Source organism: Lithobates pipiens, unplaced genomic scaffold (assembly GCF_037356315.1).
Source record: "Lithobates pipiens isolate NorthernLeopardFrog02 unplaced genomic scaffold, aLitPip1_a1.2 Scaffold_1, whole genome shotgun sequence".
Taxonomy (NCBI): domain Eukaryota; kingdom Metazoa; phylum Chordata; class Amphibia; order Anura; family Ranidae; genus Lithobates; species Lithobates pipiens.
Genome location: NW_027507685.1, coordinates 189981866 through 189999972, shown reverse-complemented (window position 1 = coordinate 189999972; position 18107 = coordinate 189981866). Strand labels below are relative to the sequence as shown.

The window sequence follows — 18107 nt, the reverse complement described above, 5'->3', positions numbered from 1 at the left end:
GCTCTGATCAATATCTGATATTGTGCTCTTCTGGTCCCCTACTGTCTCTGTAAGTAATATCCTCCTATATGACTTTTTTTATATTATGGTAACCTAGGGGAAAACCCGTTATTTTAGTTAAGGCTGTGTTTTTTTTTTTTTTTTTTTTTTTTTAAAGTATTTACCACTTGGTCAATTGCAGAGTCAGCTGACCTTGCACTTTTTTTTATGCATAGAATCAGTTTGAGACACTAGGATCATTTGAATTTGACTTGATCCCTTGAATTCATTGACTGAATCAGTTGACCTGCCTCTTGGGTTTATCATTCCTATATACTTATATGGAAATGCAAACCACCTATGCACCCCACAGACCCTAAAACTGGGAAAGCTTAGGTTTTCGTTTCCAAACCAAGAGCAATAGCCAAGTCTCTCTAGAGCAGCCTTTCGCAACCTCAACACAGAGGAACCCTTGAAATCCCCTTTCCGATCTGGGGGGGACGGGGGGGGGGGGGGGACACCTGCTGAAAAAGAGTATCTAAAACTCATGATACGTAGGTGTAAAGGTCATTGGGAAGGATTGCCCTCGTACAGATGGCTAAAAGAGTAATGCTGTCCAGTTACGTTTTCTGAGGCGGAATTTGCTCTTTGCTCAGAAAACCCTAGCAACCTTTGGAGGAACACTGGGGTTCCATGGAACCTTGATTGAGACCCTGCTTTAGAAGATCAGTAAAGAAGGTATTCTGTACTCTCCTCTAAATTTCCTCGCCTCTCCAGCACTTCCATTGCAGTGTAACACAACACACAGAACCGCCCTGTAATGGGTTAAAAATGGTGAAGATTTTGTTAGGCTTTTTTTGTGTTGTCTATCAGGATTCCATTGAATAGAAGCTGGTAGTGATAAGTCTATTGCTGAACTGATGATTCCTCCAGGAAATGTGTTTTTTCCTATTTGAATCGCTGCACTATCTCTTGTATTTTGTGACCTGCTCTTCATTACAAGTTGTGGGAGAAGGAGGCGGAGGAGCCTGGGAAAATCACTTTTGGTATTGGCCTGCCAGACATTTTGGGCCATATCCACAGTGAGCAAATAACGTCGGCAAAACACGCAGCCCAGTAGCAGCACAGGCCATATACGGAAAAACCTTGTTCTATGGTCGCGTTGACTCACAAGTTAGACATCCCAAACGTTTCCTCTTGTGCTTCATTTGCACTGACCTTTTAGCATAAACCCATTCTATAACATTTGTGGGCACTGTTCCTCGAGATGTTTTAGTAAGGCAGCCTGCAGAACCCTTGTGTGCAATGTATACCATAATTCATCTCTTGTGTGGGCTTTTGACTTCTGACATATGCTGCCTTTTCACATTTCTAAACAAAGTTGTCATTGAGGCAGATATAGTCAAGTGTTAGAACCGCAGACCATGCTCGGTGTGCTTTAAAGCTGAACGTGAGGCAAATGGCTAAATCTGGATAAATGGAGAATTGGGAGTTTTTTGCCTGCCAAAAGATTTTTCATTTCTAAGATTTTCACAGCTCTGCCACACAGCCCTGTCAGTAGTAGACCCGATTGCTCCCTACTGCATTTAAAAAAAATCTACAGGTCCAGTCTTCCTCCAACTTGTGGTTGGGCAGTGACCGATGCAGCAGATGGGCTCCTCTCCTGTTATCAGCACTTGTGATCAGCCCTGATTGGCTTCTTGTGCTGCTTCTCACCTATGAGCATTCTGCTCTACAGGTAATTGGAGGCAGTTGCCAAGTTGAATTGGGGAAAATGTAATTTGTGAGCCACAGTAATGTAGTAATGAATAAAGAGCTGTAAAGATTTGATCTCCAAAGGAGATGTAAGAGAATGAAAGGCCAAGGTCATTGTAGACATCAGGATTGTCCTGCCAGTAATTTATTTATTTTTTCTTGTCATTTTGAATGATCGCACTGGATTTGTTTTTTCATTCACCTTCTCTAATTATCTTTTAGCAATCCTTATTGCCCGCCCTTGTGTGTGTGTTTTTTTTTTTTTTATATGCAGGAATTTTCTGCCATGAATGTTATGTTCATACATCAGTGCCATGTGCAAGTGCCTTAATTCTCCCAGTGGGGACCCGCAACAATAAAACCGGACTCCTACTCCATCCAAAACCATTAAGGGGTTGTAAACTCCACTTTTTAATTACCTACAGGTAAGCCTAGACTAAGAGTTACCTGTAGGTAAAATTAATATCTCCTAAACGTGCACCATTTAGGAGATATTCACCCTACATGCAAACATTGACATCAATGGCGCATGCGCTCTGAAGTTCCAACAAGGTATGCCAGACCTTCAGAGCTTTTGTGGCGAGACCGAGGCCTCCCGTGCGCATGCATGGGAGAGTGACCTTGTCACGGCTTGGGGAAATTGGTGTCGGTGCTCGCCAACCCGGAAGAGACAACCTGTCGGCCCTCTCAGTGGTGACTTTACAGGCTTGGTTCTTCCAAAAGTACCTTCGTGCATTCCTATGTATAAAGGTAAAATGCCTGTTTTGGTCCCCCCGCACGAGGAGAGCACAGCTGTGTCTGGTCTGCATTACAGGAAGCTCCTGCATAGACAAAATGTCACTGGATTCAAGAACACACAACCGTTGCCTTTAGACCATATCTGCTGATTTCAAAGTTGAGCTTTACCTTGATGTAAATACATTGCGTTAAAGCTCAACTGCAAAATCAGCAGATATGGTCTAAAGGCAACAGTTGTGTGTTCTTGAATCCAGATTTTAGCTAGCTCCTTGATAACATGACTAAAGATTCGGAAAGGCAATGTAGTTTTAAAGCAAATGGTTTGGGTTAACCCCTGATTGAGTCATGAATGAGGCGTCCTTTCATATCGTACAAAATGGAGGGAGTTGTGCCCCTTCTGAGACACGGGTTGAATCAGCAGTCTGATTCATGTGCTGCTAGTTCAATCTTTCCAAACATCCATCCTCACTGGGAGTTTGGCTCTTGCTGAATGTTCTATGAGCACCTTTTACTCTGCTCCTGCTTCTGATCAGTGCGTTGGCTTGGGTTCCTGCATATGCTCTGTAATTGGTGTGTTGTGGAGGCCTTGGTAACCATCCCAGTTGTGATTTTTTTTTTATTTCCCCCGCCTCCTTTTCGGATTTCAGGTTGTCCAACCTTCATTGGCTAAAAAGCCTCCATGTGTTAAATGCATTAAGCCAAGGTTCTTGTGGCTTCACTCTGGGCTGGTTAGTGTTATAAAGTCTTTCAGTGCTCCAAGCAGACTTCAGAAAAAAGGCTTGTCCCCTGACTAGCTGGAAACAATTAGTATGCCTTAAACATGGATGTTGGACAACTGGCTTCTCTCCACCTTCTCATTTGATGTCTGGCAGTGTGTATAATGCTGCTCAGACTGACACATGTTTTTTGTAGGGATTTTATGTGCTCATGTTGAACAGTGTACAGCCTTGATTCTCATCACACAGCACCGATCTGTGCTCTGCCTTGTAAATTCCATATGGGTCATACAGATCAACATTTCTGGCACACATGGGTGCATAGGGGTGTGTTTGTGTTCTTTAAGGGTTAATGCAGTTGGTCAAGGTTTAGCAGTCTTTTTGGAGGTTGTCTCTTGTGCTCTAGAATTATCCAGGGTCATGCAATGAATTTATCGCTTGGATACTTGAGGAAATCTTGTCGACTCAGACTAAACACTGTCTGAGCTGCACATGCATCCTTGAGGCGACAGATTGCTGCTCATATGCTGAAGCTGCAAATATTTTCCACTTGTGAATGGACAGCTGACAAATTATTTATTATTATTCTTATATATTTTTTTTTTTGCGGTTTAGCTATAATCTCTTGGCTTAGGCTGCAAACTGTACATACAAAAAAAAATGAAGGTTCTAATTGGGTACAATAGCAATGCTTTGTTTAATTGTATATGGACAAAATGGCTAAGACTGTATTTTTTGTTTTTTTTCTAATTTCAGACAGCAAAGCTATTGTAGATGGGAACCTCAAGCTCATCCTGGGTCTCATCTGGACCCTTATTCTGCACTATTCCATCTCCATGCCCATGTGGGATGAAGAAGAGGATGAAGAGGTTAAGAAGCAGACACCCAAGCAGAGGCTTTTGGGATGGATCCAGAATAAGCTGCCCCAGCTGCCCGTCACCAACTTCAGCAGGGACTGGCAAAGCGGCAAAGCTCTGGGTGCCCTGGTTGATAGCTGTGCTCCTGGTAGGTATCCAGTCCCAGATTACATTTTATAGCTTTTGAAATGGGTTTGGATGATAATAAGCTGATCTGAAGTATTTTTTTTATTTTTATTAAAGCATAACTACATTCAAGCTGCCAAATGGGGAATATATTTTACCTGTCAAAGGATTTGTATTTCTGTACAGCCAGTCCAAGCACCCATGTTAGATGGGACCGCTGGGTAAACCAACTGCAGCAGCACAGCGTGTTGAGAACTAGCTTGTGATTGGACAGGGGAGAGGCTGTGGATCATGGTGGTGGCCATGCACTGTCTCCATGTGTCATCCTGTTGTGTACCACAGCAGATCTTGATTGGATGATATTTGCCTTTTTCCTCCAGTGCAGGAGATTAAAGGTGGCAAATACAAATTCTCACACATTAGTTGTAAATTAAAAATTCACGATAGTGTGTTCTTGATGCAGAATTGAAATGATGCCCCGTCTGCCTAGACTTCAGCTTAAAGCAGCAGTTATCTTGCAGTTATCAAGTGTCCTTGAGCAGCATTTCCCACAGGAAAGGCAATGCTGGTTCTTTGCCAACAAGTTATAACGGGTTACATTTTAAATTTTTTTTGGGTTTAACATTGTAGGCTTACAGCATTGTAGTGGGGAATGACCCTCTAGCACCCTCCACCACATTGTGAATTTTGACTGCATTTATGTGGAGTACAGTGACTAAATTTGTACCTGCCTTATCTGAACAAAAGCCTATTAAACAGCAACTGGGAAGGGGATGGTGTGGTGGGCTAGCAGAATCTGCCAAACATGTATTTTGTAATTTGCACATGGTAAAACGGAACATCTGACTTATCTGAAACCTATGTGACAACGTTGTGTCAACTAAACCTTCTGAATTCTGCCAGGTTTATGCCCTGACTGGGATTCTTGGGACACCAGCAAACCTGTGGAGAATGCACGTGAAGCCATGCAGCAGGCCGATGATTGGCTGGGAATTCCTCAGGTGAGCAGCAGCTTTGCAAAATGTCACAATGCAGATTGTTGTGCAAACACATCAATTCCATCAGCCTCTTGACTTTCCCAAATGATTGCATTTCCCTACATTAACCCCCTCAGTGTTGAATGCCAAATGGCTTTTCAGAGGTGCAGCACTGAAACGGAGATAAGAAGCACACTGCCAGAGAGGAGTATATGCTCTGTACCATTTCCGAGGACCCCTGGATTTCACCTTACACATGACAGGGTCACTTTACATGGTGTTAGCTGGCGTTGCGCTTTAATGTGTCACTTGCATAAAGTCCATCAAACTGTCATCCAAGAACATACTGTCCATAGGCTGAAAACTCTGCTGTGAGATCACGGCAGAAGAAAGTCACACTAATACAGGAAAAGTGAACAAATCGCTGATCTGCTGGCAGGATCACCAAATTATGATGGAACTTGGAGAGATTAACTGCTGTTAATACCATGTTTCCTTTTTGATTTTGTCCGTAGTTCTTATAACCTGCCACCAGTTCAGTTCAATGTTTTTTTTTCCTTGAGTGATTTAAATGTGGCCTACGGTGCATTTGTGTGCTGTGTACCCTCATTTCCCTACTCTGTTTTGTATAAACAGTTTATCAGCATCTAGGCATACCATGCGGGAGCATAGTGTCGACGTGGGAACCAAGCAGCTAAAAGCTTGTACTAGAGACACTATTGTTGGTAAACATACTGTCTTAATTTGATTTAATTATTTCAGACTGGATAAGTTAAAAACTCATCAGTCAAAACCCCCCCTGATCTGTTGAAAGACCAATGTGCTTTAAAATTTTAATTTGTTGCGTTCCCATGAGTATTTTAATGGAATATAAGCTAACTTTAGAGACCCGTGTGTGTTTTTAATTTAGATTTTCTTTTTTTTTGAGCCCTCCTCTGTGGTAATGTGAGGGGCACCTTCCAGCAGGTCCTGGGTTCTCAGGTCACCATGGACAAGATTTCAGTTGGTGCCCCACCTGCTGATGACATTTTGATATTGCACTGGAACACACTAAAATGACCTTCATTTGTGGTGTTAGTCTGAGAAAATTGAGTACTGTCCGTGATACTTTTTTTATTTGCACTAACATACAATTTTTCAGGACAAGCTTTCGGGGTATGTCCCCTTCTTCAAGGTCCAAGCAGTACTCAGTAATCATATTAAGTATGGTGTTAGTCTGAAAGGGCTGTATTGGGCAATCTAAAGTGTTATGTAAATTCCTTCTGGGATAAAGTGTTCCAATATGTTCAGACGGTCTGTCTAAATACTGGTGCAGGGGCTACATGCCGGAAGTAAAGGTTAGGCCCCAGCCCCCCCACCCCTTTCTAGGTTGGCTTGTGCCTGCAGAGGTTGGGAGATGTTCAGATTGTGCTTGCAAGTGTCCATTGTCTGCCTACGGGTGTATAGTTCTCCTCTGAGACATTTGAAATGGCAAGTTATGGGCCCCATTGTGAAGGGAGGCTGAGGAAGACTAGGGACCCTTATGTTCAATCTTAAGATTTTTTTTATTTTTTTTCATGGTCATCCCCTTTTAATTATTCACTAAACTATTAGTTTACCTATAGCTTCCAGTTGTGGGTCTTTCCCCTCTTTTTTTTATTTTTATTTATTTTTTTATTTCACCCAGTGACTAAATATAATCCGTGCTGAGATTGCTGCATCGATCATTAAATGGACTTTATCATTATAGGTCATCACTCCGGAAGAAATCGTTGATCCCAATGTGGATGAGCACTCTGTCATGACCTACTTGTCCCAATTCCCTAAAGCCAAACTGAAGCCTGGAGCTCCCCTCAGACCCAAACTCAACCCCAAGAAGGCCAGAGCTTATGGACCAGGTGGGTGCTATTTCCCAACACTCTGCTTCCCTGTGCTACTTGAACAGAAGAAAAACCGAAATAAATTTTTAGGTGTACACCTAAAACTCTTAGCATCTGCAAGAAGCTGTGATCCATTTTGGGTGATTTGACCTCTGTATTGCTGACTCTTCGTCTGGGACTACCTTTTACCTGGCTGTCCTTTATATGACGCTATAATTTCGGAGGCACTGACTTGGAACAAACACCTGGAGTTCTGATTTCGGTCTGGACTTCATTTGAGGTTTGTTCCTCAGGCCAGTGGCACAGTATGTATTGAAGTCAATGGATCAACATTGATTCTAGGTAACCAGCGGTTTAATGGGTTGTCACCAATGGAAGCCTTGCTGTTTCTTGCTGCATGTTCTAAGATGTGTTTATTACTGACCTTGTTGCATCCCTTTGATCAGGCTTTGTGTGAATCTTTTCACTTGTTAGAGTACTAATGGGTTTTTACTTGGACAGGTATTGAGCCAACTGGCAACATGGTGAAGAAACGTGCAGAATTCACAGTAGAGACAATCAGTGCCGGCTCTGGTGAGGTTATTGTCTATGTGGAGGATCCAGCAGGACACAAAGAGGAGGTAAACTTGAACTGAGAATGATATGACATATAAAATCTTGGTTGTGGTACTTTCAAGAACTATTGTCTTAAGAATAACTAAACCTAAGAACAAAAAATGAAATGACCACTGCAGTCTAACCTTGGATGTGGTTGCTGCATTAACGTTGGTTTTGGAGGCTTTGGCTTTAGATGCACTTTAAATTTTAAACTAAACTTAAAGATTTGCTATGTTATACGAACATTCAAAAATGTTGTGCTTAATTGTTAACCTAAAGAATATTTACTTTTACGCTTTAAAAAAAAAAAATGTCCCCCCTTACAGGCGAAAGTGACAGCAAACAATGACAAGAATAGGACCTTCTCTGTGTACTATATTCCTAAAGTGACTGGGATGCACAAGGTGAGTGGCTTATCTATAAAAAGCACTAAATTACTGTATTGTACTTGAATCTTTTTTTTTTTTTTTCTCTCTTCTTCTGGGCACATGCAGTACATCCCTCAAATGCACACTTCCCCATGTTGTCAACACTGCTAGTACATAAATACCTGTTGCCATAAATGCAGCAAGCTCTTAAAGTGGAGGTTCACGCAAAAATAGAATTTCTGCTTTTTGGAACCCTCATCTGTTCATCAAGACAGGACTGATGACTGATTTTGACTGAATGCTGCAGACTCACTGTTTCTGCTTTACCAGAAATGGGTGCATATTGGATTTCTGGAAAGATTATCGGGTATATTTTGGTACATGCAGCTTTTAAGGAGACCAAGCCTGGGAAAATATGCATGTATCGCACAGATGTGTTGCATTAGTTTAGCGTTACATTGTACAGCTCATTATATATGTGTTCATCAGGTGACAAATTTAGCCACCCAAAAAAATTTCAATAAGCTAGTTAATGGATCACCTACTGTAGATCCTGGATCATCTAGTGTATTGGCTAATTCCTTCTGTATCTAATTGTAACTGTCTGTTCTCATGTAAAGCGCTGGGAAAACTGTAGGTGCTATATAAATCCTGTAATAAAATACATTTTTTCAGGTTACTGTCCTGTTTGCTGGCCAACACATCGCCAAGAGCCCCTTTGAAGTGAATGTTGACAAATCCCAAGGGGATGCCAGTAAAGTAACCGCACAGGGACCCGGACTTGAGCCCACTGGAAACCTTGCTAATAAGACCACCTACTTTGAAATCTTCACAGCAGGTATGAGGGAACATCTGACCAGTGTTTAGAGTACCCGAGGAACAAGTGAAATCTGGATGAGCTACTAATGCAATCAGGAAAGAATGCAATGCTACTTTGGTGCTTACTTGGTTAACCTTTAATCTAGAGTGGCTTTGACCCCTAAATTTAGATTCCAGAGAGCCCCTCAAATGTGGGTTGTATGAAGATTCTTTGGGCTATCTGTACTTTGCAACTTCCTGACATGACTTGATCTATTAAAATCTTTAAACCTGATCACCTGAATGAGTAGGACTTCCACTTCGGGTTGAAGTTGTGCTTTAAATTTGTTTCATTTTTAAGAGTAATTTAAAGTGCAATTGTGTGTTCATTCAAACAGCTGTAGTCTAGTCCTTGACTTGCTGCGTATGGCATTGTTGAAAGCTGTTAATCCCATAGTTTATAACAGCCAATTAGGCATCCTTATCGTGGGCATTTTTTTATACCAGCTGTTTACTTCTAAGTATTTTTTTTCTGGCTTGCCTGACACTGGCATTTGCCCCACTTCATATGCACGTCTTCTAATCTTCCTGCATTGAGTCTAGCAGCCAATCTGTTTCTTACTGGCAAGATTCTTGTCCATGAAAGGGAGATTTGGTTGTCTAGGCAGCTCACCTGCCAGCTTTCAAAAGTGTTATTTTTGTAAACCACAGAATGAAATGTTTCCCGTCAAGGTTGCAAAACTCCCTCTAATCCTTCAGTTTTATCTAAAATGCATTAAGTCTTTGAAACTTTTAAATTTTTGAAAATCAAATTCCTGTTGCATCTGAACATAATACGGTATTCAAAATGAACACTACCGAGATTTGTTTAAGTTGTATACGCCTTTTTAGCCAATCGGCCTCATTAGGGTTTTGGCTTGAGGCTGACTAGAATTGCACAGGGACAGATTGAGATACATGGTGTTCCCTGTTACAGTAGCCAGAGAGTAAGCGGCCCGTATAACGCACAGCCCCAGGTTTTTAGAAAGGTCTTGGCAGGTTTTCCATGTACTTGAATCGGGGATCTAGTCATGTGACATAAGTTATAGATTTGTCTTTTTCATATTTTGGCCTGCTATAGAGCACAGCTGGAACATCAAAACCTTTCTATTTAAGGCTAGGTTCACACCAAAGCGATGCGGGAACGCCACGAATCCGCAGCGTTTTCCCGCATCGCATGCCTCCCGCCGGCAGTTCACACTGCCCTATGCGGACTGCTGGGAGTGTCAGTGAAATGTTAATGACACCCCCAGATCAGTCCGCATATCGCAGTGCGATCTGTGAACACCCATGCGATCCGATTCTGCTGCGGACCAAAAAAGGGTCCTGTGCGAGTTTGCGGCGGGTGCGATGCGAATTCAGCCATACTATCTGTATGGCTGAACTCGCATCGCACAGAGATCGGATGTGATTTGCACTGCAGTGCGGTGCGAATCACATCCGGTTCTCGCTTCCGCAGCAGTGTGAACCCAGCCTAAAGCTGAATTCCAGGGAAAGTGCTCTAGCCACACTTCAAAAGTCGAATCTAGGGACCAAAAAGCCATCTTTCCTGATGAGTCAGTCATGCAGGCTTCCTCCACATTGTTGGACAAGTCTCTTCTCCCCTACGCTCTGGGGGTTGCAGGTCTTCTGACAAAAAGCTACATTCAACCTGGTGACTACTGCCAGTGTGAATGAGTGGCAAGATGATGCCCATTCCTGCTTCTGCTGTTAGCTGTGGCTGCCGCACCCATTCACTAAGATCAGTGTACATAATGGAGTACTCAACTGATTTTCAAATGCTGTCAGTTTTAAAATTTTAACAAGTTGGGTTTTTATTTTTTATTTTTTTTTTAATTTAAGACTGATCACATCTTTCAGTGTTTCAGGGCTGCACATGATCCCTTCATCGGGTATGTCAGTGAACAGTCTCAGCAGCTACACCTAGCCACTTGCAGCAGTGAGAAACTCCAGACCTACTGCTGTCATTGGCACTGTTGCTAGTTGTTGCAGGTGTAGCCTAAACTACAATGCATTGTCCATAGCCCTTCCTTGGACATGAGGACACCAAGGGACAGTCCACTGCTAAGTGTGATGGCTTCTGAGGAGTGCAGGATCATACAAGTTAAAACTGATGCATTTTTTTATTTTTTTTCAATCCCCCTTGACCAGGGAACAGGATTTTTATTTTCTCTTGAAAAAGGTTAAGTAAAACCCTGTGATTGGAGAGGGAAGTGTATTCATGTTTTTGCCAGTTGCTGAAATCAGTGTTTGTATGGACTGACAACCATTCCAATTTTGTGTTGGCTTTGTTTGCAGGAGCTGGTCTGGGTGATGTGGAGGTAATTATCCAGGACCCGAATGGGAAGAAGGATACAGCAGATGTCCAACTGGAAGATAAAGGTAGCAGCACTTACCGCTGCACCTACAAACCTACCATAGAAGGAGTTTACACCATCTTCATAACATTTGCTGGATGTCAGATTCCCAAGAGCCCATACACAGTCACCATTGGGCAAGGTACAGACTTTTTTTTTTTTTCTGTATCTGAATGCTGCTGTCTAATGTAATATCTTCAGGGCTTTGCGTGGCACATAATACCTGTAGACTAGTCAATGACAGATAATGGTTCCTTTGTGAATCCAAACAATCTCTACACGGCTCTAGTATAAATCCAAATGCAGGTCAACCTGTGACATTTAGCATGATAAAACTTCACATGAGAAATACAAAGTGAATTTAGTCTGCCTATTATACCAGAAGGAAGCACTCATATGGGTCAAGCTGTTTAGGACAGTTTGGTGCCTTACAAGTTGCAGTAGAAACCAATGGGTGGTCAGTTAAGACAGTCTAGTGCTAAAAGCTGTGCTGTGCAAGTTGCAGTAGAACCCTTTTTGCTATGGGTTACACTACTTGACAGTGCTGTGGTGCATTTTTGGACTGGGATATTTCCTTAGTAAAAATTCTGTAGTGTAGAGCTGCCCATGTCCCAGCTTATTTGGGCTTCAATTTTTCAATATCCTGGAAGAATCCAACAACTTGTAGTATTTACTGGGCAAGAATTTTTTTTCTCCCCTCCACTGTCATAATTTTGACATCTTAAATGTGTTTGCCCATTTAAGGCAGAGCAGCAGGTTTACTTTACACCCCCTTCCTGTCTACGATCTGCAGTGGCAAAACTTTCCTCTTCAACCCCTGTGCTGATCATTGCTTTCATAGGATTTTTTTCTCCCCTGCTGATCCATTCAGCCAAGAGTAAGTGGATGAGGATTGCAATAAAGTTGACATGTTTTGCGCTGCATGCCCAAAACAAAAGTTCATTTGGCGAATTGTTTCTCGAAGATGATGGCCTTTTAGTCCACATGCAGAATATGGATTCAAACTTCCAGAACCACAGCTGAGTTGGTACATGGAGAGATGCATAAAACACAAATGGAAATGACAAATCCGTTCAGTGACAGCCAATAGTCCATAGGCTATATTGTAAAAATTGTTCAATTGTGATATAGGCAACCATCCATTCAAAAAGCTTTCATGATCTGGCCCCTTTGTATCTAGCAGTCTGTTATTTCAACCCATATAAAGTAGTGGAGATCCTGCCCATAACCAATTAGATACATAGCTGGTTTTGATTGTGAACTATGCAGGAGTAATGGTCCCTTTGGTCACATGGTGTTCATCTTGCAGTTGACAAAAGATCTGCATTTAAAAAGTGTTTTTTCAGTCTATCTTGCTTGTCCTACCAGGATATTTCTTTTACGTCTACTATTGACTGTCTTGTATTTCTGCTCTATCTCTTCTCTCTTCCTCATGCCTTCACCTGTGGAAAGTAGGTCAACCTGCTGGATCTCTCCTGTCTTTTCCTGCAGTCTTCCTCTTGCTAGCTTGGAGGATGTGAAGTCTTCACGGTATATGTGCATGAAGTGTGCATTGGATTGTGTGTTAACATTCACCCAGCCTACATTTGTGATCACATCTAATTTTAATCGATTTTATTCATTTTCAGTTGGGCTTTCCATGCAACTATTGTCTGAATGAAATTTAATTTTTTTTATTTTTTTACTTTTAATGGCTGTGTAAAAGGGATGTCTTCCATGTTGCACGTATGGCAATGGAGAAAATCCACATGTTGAGGTCATGGAGAGCTTTAATTCTGTGAAGACAGACCAGCTGCCCCTTTTTGACCAAAGCCCATCATAGAACACGTTTCTGTTGGCTCTAGGCGCTATAGTAGTGGAAAAGGGATATCTTATTACTTCAGAGATTTTTGCTATGGGGTTTCATGCTAATCTGGCTAAATACAGTTTTCTGAATAACACTGATAATGCAAACAGAACCTTTCTTCAGAGCTACAATAAAGATCATTAGTAAAATGTTCAGAGATGGGACTTCTGATCTATTCTTGCTGGAGATATAAAGACAAAAAATAATGTTGGATGCAAAAAGGAAGGGTTGAACTGTAAGGTAGCACTAAAGGCAATAGGCTTGCATTTTAAATAGAATATGGGTGCATTATAGCTTGTTTGCCATGTGTGCCCCAATGGGGAGTTTTCCCTTCATGTTGCAACCACCCAAAGTATGGGGGTTTTTATTTTATGTTGACTGCAACCATAACCAGGGAAGAAGCAATACACACGTTTCCAGGCATTCTAATTATACTCTATCCAAATCTATATTTTTATTTTTTTGTGTTCAGTTAGGGGGTCTACCTTCTCTTAATATCTCCTTGACACAACAGAAGTGTGAAGAAAGATCTCCAGTGTGGGAAATACAACCAAAGCACCTTAAACAGTTGTCATTTCCCAACAGGTGTTCCTCCTGTTTAACTCCATTTTTGATTTTCCTTCACTTTCAGTGAATACACTTAAAATGCATAGTTGTGGTGCTCATAGTAACATCGATTGGTGACTTTCCACTTTAGTTGATAAAAATTTTAGACTTTCCAAGTGGCACAACAAAAAACTGACCCTGCAGATTAGTCCAAGGGGGTGATTCATGAACACTGTAAAAAAGATACCATCAATGATCTTTGCTCCACTAGCTGGGTGAGGGGGTCTGGACTCGTGGTCTGGACAGTTGCCTTTCCAACAGAATTGAAGTCCTTTTGTGGGACTTTTGGTTGCCGTAACTTATGTCCAAGGTCTAGTCAGATCATGATGGTAGTATTGCTAAAAAGGTGATTACACAGAAGCATGCATTTTGTATGGATGGTTTTGATTTTGTGACATCTGAAGATTTTGCTGTTGTGGAAATATGTACCGTTCTTGGTTTCTTGTGTAGCTTCGAACCCCACTGCCTGTCGTGCTGTGGGCCGTGGCTTGCAGCCAAAGGGTGTACGCGTGAAGGAGACTGCCGACTTCAAGGTCTACACCAAAGGAGCAGGAAGTGGAGAACTTAAAGTGGTAATCAAGGGACCAAGTGAGTAATGTTGCCATCTAATGGCCGTTTCTTCCTTGTTTCTTTTTTTGTTTAGTGAGCTGTTTTAAAGTAATTTTTGTGGTATCTCATTCATTTTGTCATTAAATTGTACTTATTCTGCACATTACTATATACAGTACTTCTGTAGAATGGTAAAAGGAGTCTACAATTCAGTGTTTATAAAGCAGAGCAACAGCCAAGTTTAAATTCCATGGCAGAATTTTCTCCCTTTCTGAGCAAAACAGTGCAAAAAATCTTTACAACGGCACGCTTCTGGTAGTGTCTGATACCTGTGTTCCACACTGCCAGCTGTGCCCCTACATTGCTGCAGCAAACCAGCATGTTGACTGTGTAACATGCTGGTTGCAAGGAAGCTTTGGGAGGTGGAGTTGCACATTGCACCCCTAAACCCTGTTTTTTGTAACTCCTTGATCACTGTACCTAACATGGTGCCCTTTGAGGCCCAGTGATGTGGTCCATGATTTAAATGGAGTTGGACAACCCTGATCTGTTGACTAGATGTATTCTATTTTGTATCTGCTTGAAGAATTAGTATGGCCTAAAGGGGTAGTTGTGTTTTGTTTTTTTTGGGGGGGGGGGGGGGGGGGGGTGGGTGGCTAAGTTTTAAATCTAGTAAAAATTCTTGGTGGTTTATCTAATTGGGATAAGCACATTTCATATCAACCCCTCCCTTTTCCAGGACTTTTCTTGCAGACTAATGGGAAGCACATTTGTAATATGGGAATTGCAGCTATCTAAAATTTACCTTCCATCACACCTGAATTCCTAAAAGCATTGGGGTGAAATATATGCTTTGCCATCCTAAATATATTTTTTTTACTTTTATACCACGCTTTGTTGGTGGCTTAGCAAATTTCCTTAATTAAATGCTTATAATTCTGTTATCTGCAGAGGGAACTGAAGAACGTGTTAAACAAAAGGATCTGGGTGATGGGGTCTATGCCTTTGAGTACTATCCAAGCACGCCTGGAAATTACACTGTTACAATTACATGGGGAGGACAGCACATCCCAAGAAGGTGAGCCTTTTTTTTTTATTTTTTTTATTTTTTTAACGTACTAGAGATTTCAAGTCCCTGGTACAAGCCAGAAACATAAAATTGTGATCCTCATAAATGACTGTTCTGAATTTTACATGTTTCTTTTTCTTTTTGCCTTTAGTCCATTTGAGGTGAAGGTTGGCACAGAATGTGGGCACCAAAAAGTACGTGCATGGGGTCCTGGTCTGGAAGGAGGAGTTGTTGGAAAATCTGCAGACTTTGTGGTTGAAGCCATTGGTGATGATGTTGGTACTTTAGGTGAGTCCCTATCCCAGGTGGACAAACTAGAAAGCAAAGTGGATTGCATCCTGCTCAGACCTAATGTTTTAACCTGTAAGTGTAATAGTCAGCCCAATAAGTGCTACGTGGTCCTTTCAGAAATGTAAAGTCTGGTTGTGATGTACAATATAACTGCACATTGCTTCTGTTTAGTCAAAGGATCTGTCAAGACATGGGTAGTTGCCATTTCTGACCTGAAGGTTCATGTTTCAGAACCAAGATTCCTTGATTGCTTTGCAGCATGTACTGTCAGGCAGTTCAATAGTGGAATTTCCCATATTTTTAACCAGACAGATTTAAAGGTTTGTGCTAAGTAAATTCAGTGGTTGGCAATGGCAGCCAAAATTTTAACTACCTGGCTGTCAATCCGTTGTCTTCATTCCTTTTGAACATCTGTCTGCATGGTTGCAAAGAGCTAATGCAACAGGTCGCTGCAGCCATTCAGATCATTGACTGCAAAACAAAGGCTTTGAAGTAAACTATGGCTGCTGAGATGTCTTGCAGTGTGTTTTCTTGACCTAACCTAATATTATAAACTGATTTGTGGTTGCTGTTGTGTTAAAATTAAAAACATGTCAACCTATTCTATCGTAATAGGATTTTCTGTGGAAGGACCATCTCAAGCCAAGATTGAGTGTGATGACAAAGGAGATGGCTCATGTGATGTTCGTTACTGGCCACTGGAGGCTGGAGAATATGCTGTACATGTTTTGTGTAACAACGAAGATATAAAACTGAGCCCCTACATGGCAGAAATTAAACCTGCGCCCAAAGACTTCTATCCAGAGAAGGTAAGCATTGTTGGGGGGGGGCGGGGTGGATGGATGGATTTGATGTGTAGATGCCCTGCGTTTTTAACCAACCCTTTCCCCCAAAGATTTAAACCTCACCCAAAAATGCTAAACGGTTCCATTTGCATATTTGGCTAGCTCTTTGGATTTCCCTTTCTGAGGGAGTCTTTAAATCTTCAGAAACCTAACTAAACTTGGTATCCTTGTCAAAGGTGAAAGCCTATGGACCTGGGTTGGAGAAGACAGGATTGGCTATTAACAAACCAGCTGAATTTACAGTTGATGCCAAACATGGAGGCAAGGCTCCACTCAAAGCGTCTGTGCAAGTAAGTGATTTTTAGAAGCACTGTTTAAAGTTGTGGAGACAACCTCAAGTGTTTCATAATGGGAGTTTTTATTTTTTGTTCCCCTCAGGATTCTGAAGGAAACCCAGTTGAGGTCACCACAAAGGATAATGGCAATGGAACTTACAGCTGCAGTTACATTCCAAAGAAACCATTGAAGCACACTGCTGTGATATCCTGGGGAGGAGTCAATATTCCAAACAGCCCCTTCAGGGTAAGTCAGGCTATGCTCTGCGGATAGTCTCTCAGAAGCCAGACTTGTTAGGTTGAACTTGGTTGGTGTAACGTTGCCATGCTCCACTGTTTTGAATTGGACTACTGGAACCTTTACTGGATTTGAAATCGTCCAGGTGTCATAAAAGCTAATGCCTAAAAATGGGCTTTTCCTGCTGGAATTTCTCCAGCTCGTGGTGCCTTGCCAGTGGTAGAATAAACCATACACCCGCAGCTCTCAAATGAGACCCTCCCTTACTGGTTAAGTGCTGTCGAACCAGCCTCTAACTGCAACTATGAAGCAGATGAGGTTGAACGGATGCCAGTCCATTTAGTTCAACACCCTGGGAGGCAATTGAATATTCTCTGGATCAGCTACCCCTGGTGTTGCCTCTAAACAGGTTAATATCCAGTTATAATTCATTAATTTAGGAATGTGTCCAGGCTTTATTTTTTTTTACTTATGGAGCTGCCCATAACCAGTTCTTGAGGGTGTCTATTCCACATTTTCACAGCTTGCTGGGAAGAACCCTTTCTGTATTTGGAGATTACATCTTTTCCTCCAGCCATAAAAAGCACCTCCTTTTCTTCCTGTAATGACCTGAAAGTGAATAACTCCACCAAATTCACTATCTGGACTAATTGTGTCTTAATACACGTTGATCAACACCCCCCCCCCCCCAACCACCACACCTCATCTCCTCTTAAGGGACATGGAGGAGCTCCGCTATGAGGAACTGCATTTATTCTCTTATCAGTTTGGTTGCCCTTCTTTGCCCCTCTGCACTTTCTCCAGTTCCCCCATATCTTTTTTGAGAACTGGTGCCAAAAACAGAACTTCATATTCCATATGACGTCTTGCTAATTTGTACAGGATCAAAATGTCTGTCTCTGCAGTCCATACCTCAACCTCCCTGGCGGTATGATTCATTCTGGTTTTAGGCGCTGAAAGCGGTACAATTATTTTGCATGGAAATTTGGCGTTTTATATTGTAGTCCTGTAATTCTTAGGAATAAATCTCTTAAATCTGTTCAAACCAGAGTCTAGCAGACATCCCGGGTATGATAAAGTTTATAATATAAATAATAAAAATTATTCAATAATCAAATCCTAAAACACTGAAACAGGGACACTTTCTGGTTGCTATGGACAATCTCCAAATTCCAGGCAGAAAAAAAAACAGTATTTATAATATAAAAGTGCATGCAGGGCA

At 41.7% G+C, this 18107-nt stretch overlaps 1 protein-coding gene across 4 annotated transcripts in view; it reads left to right on the top strand.

The window, feature by feature from the left end:
- FLNA (filamin A) overlaps window positions 1-18107 on the top strand; it is a 157567-nt gene that overhangs the window by 101290 nt on the left and 38170 nt on the right. For all 4 annotated transcript variants that reach the window (XM_077479050.1, XM_077479048.1, XM_077479049.1 and 1 more), the window contains exons 3-15: window positions 3945-4193; window positions 5075-5172; window positions 6878-7025; window positions 7509-7627; window positions 7931-8008; window positions 8648-8810; window positions 11108-11308; window positions 14069-14206; window positions 15119-15245; window positions 15388-15524; window positions 16143-16336; window positions 16549-16662; window positions 16751-16894. In XM_077479050.1, the coding sequence (XP_077335176.1) occupies window positions 3945-4193; window positions 5075-5172; window positions 6878-7025; window positions 7509-7627; window positions 7931-8008; window positions 8648-8810; window positions 11108-11308; window positions 14069-14206; window positions 15119-15245; window positions 15388-15524; window positions 16143-16336; window positions 16549-16662; window positions 16751-16894 (1910 nt within the window). The remainder of the gene's footprint in view (window positions 1-3944; window positions 4194-5074; window positions 5173-6877; window positions 7026-7508; window positions 7628-7930; window positions 8009-8647; window positions 8811-11107; window positions 11309-14068; window positions 14207-15118; window positions 15246-15387; window positions 15525-16142; window positions 16337-16548; window positions 16663-16750; window positions 16895-18107) is intronic.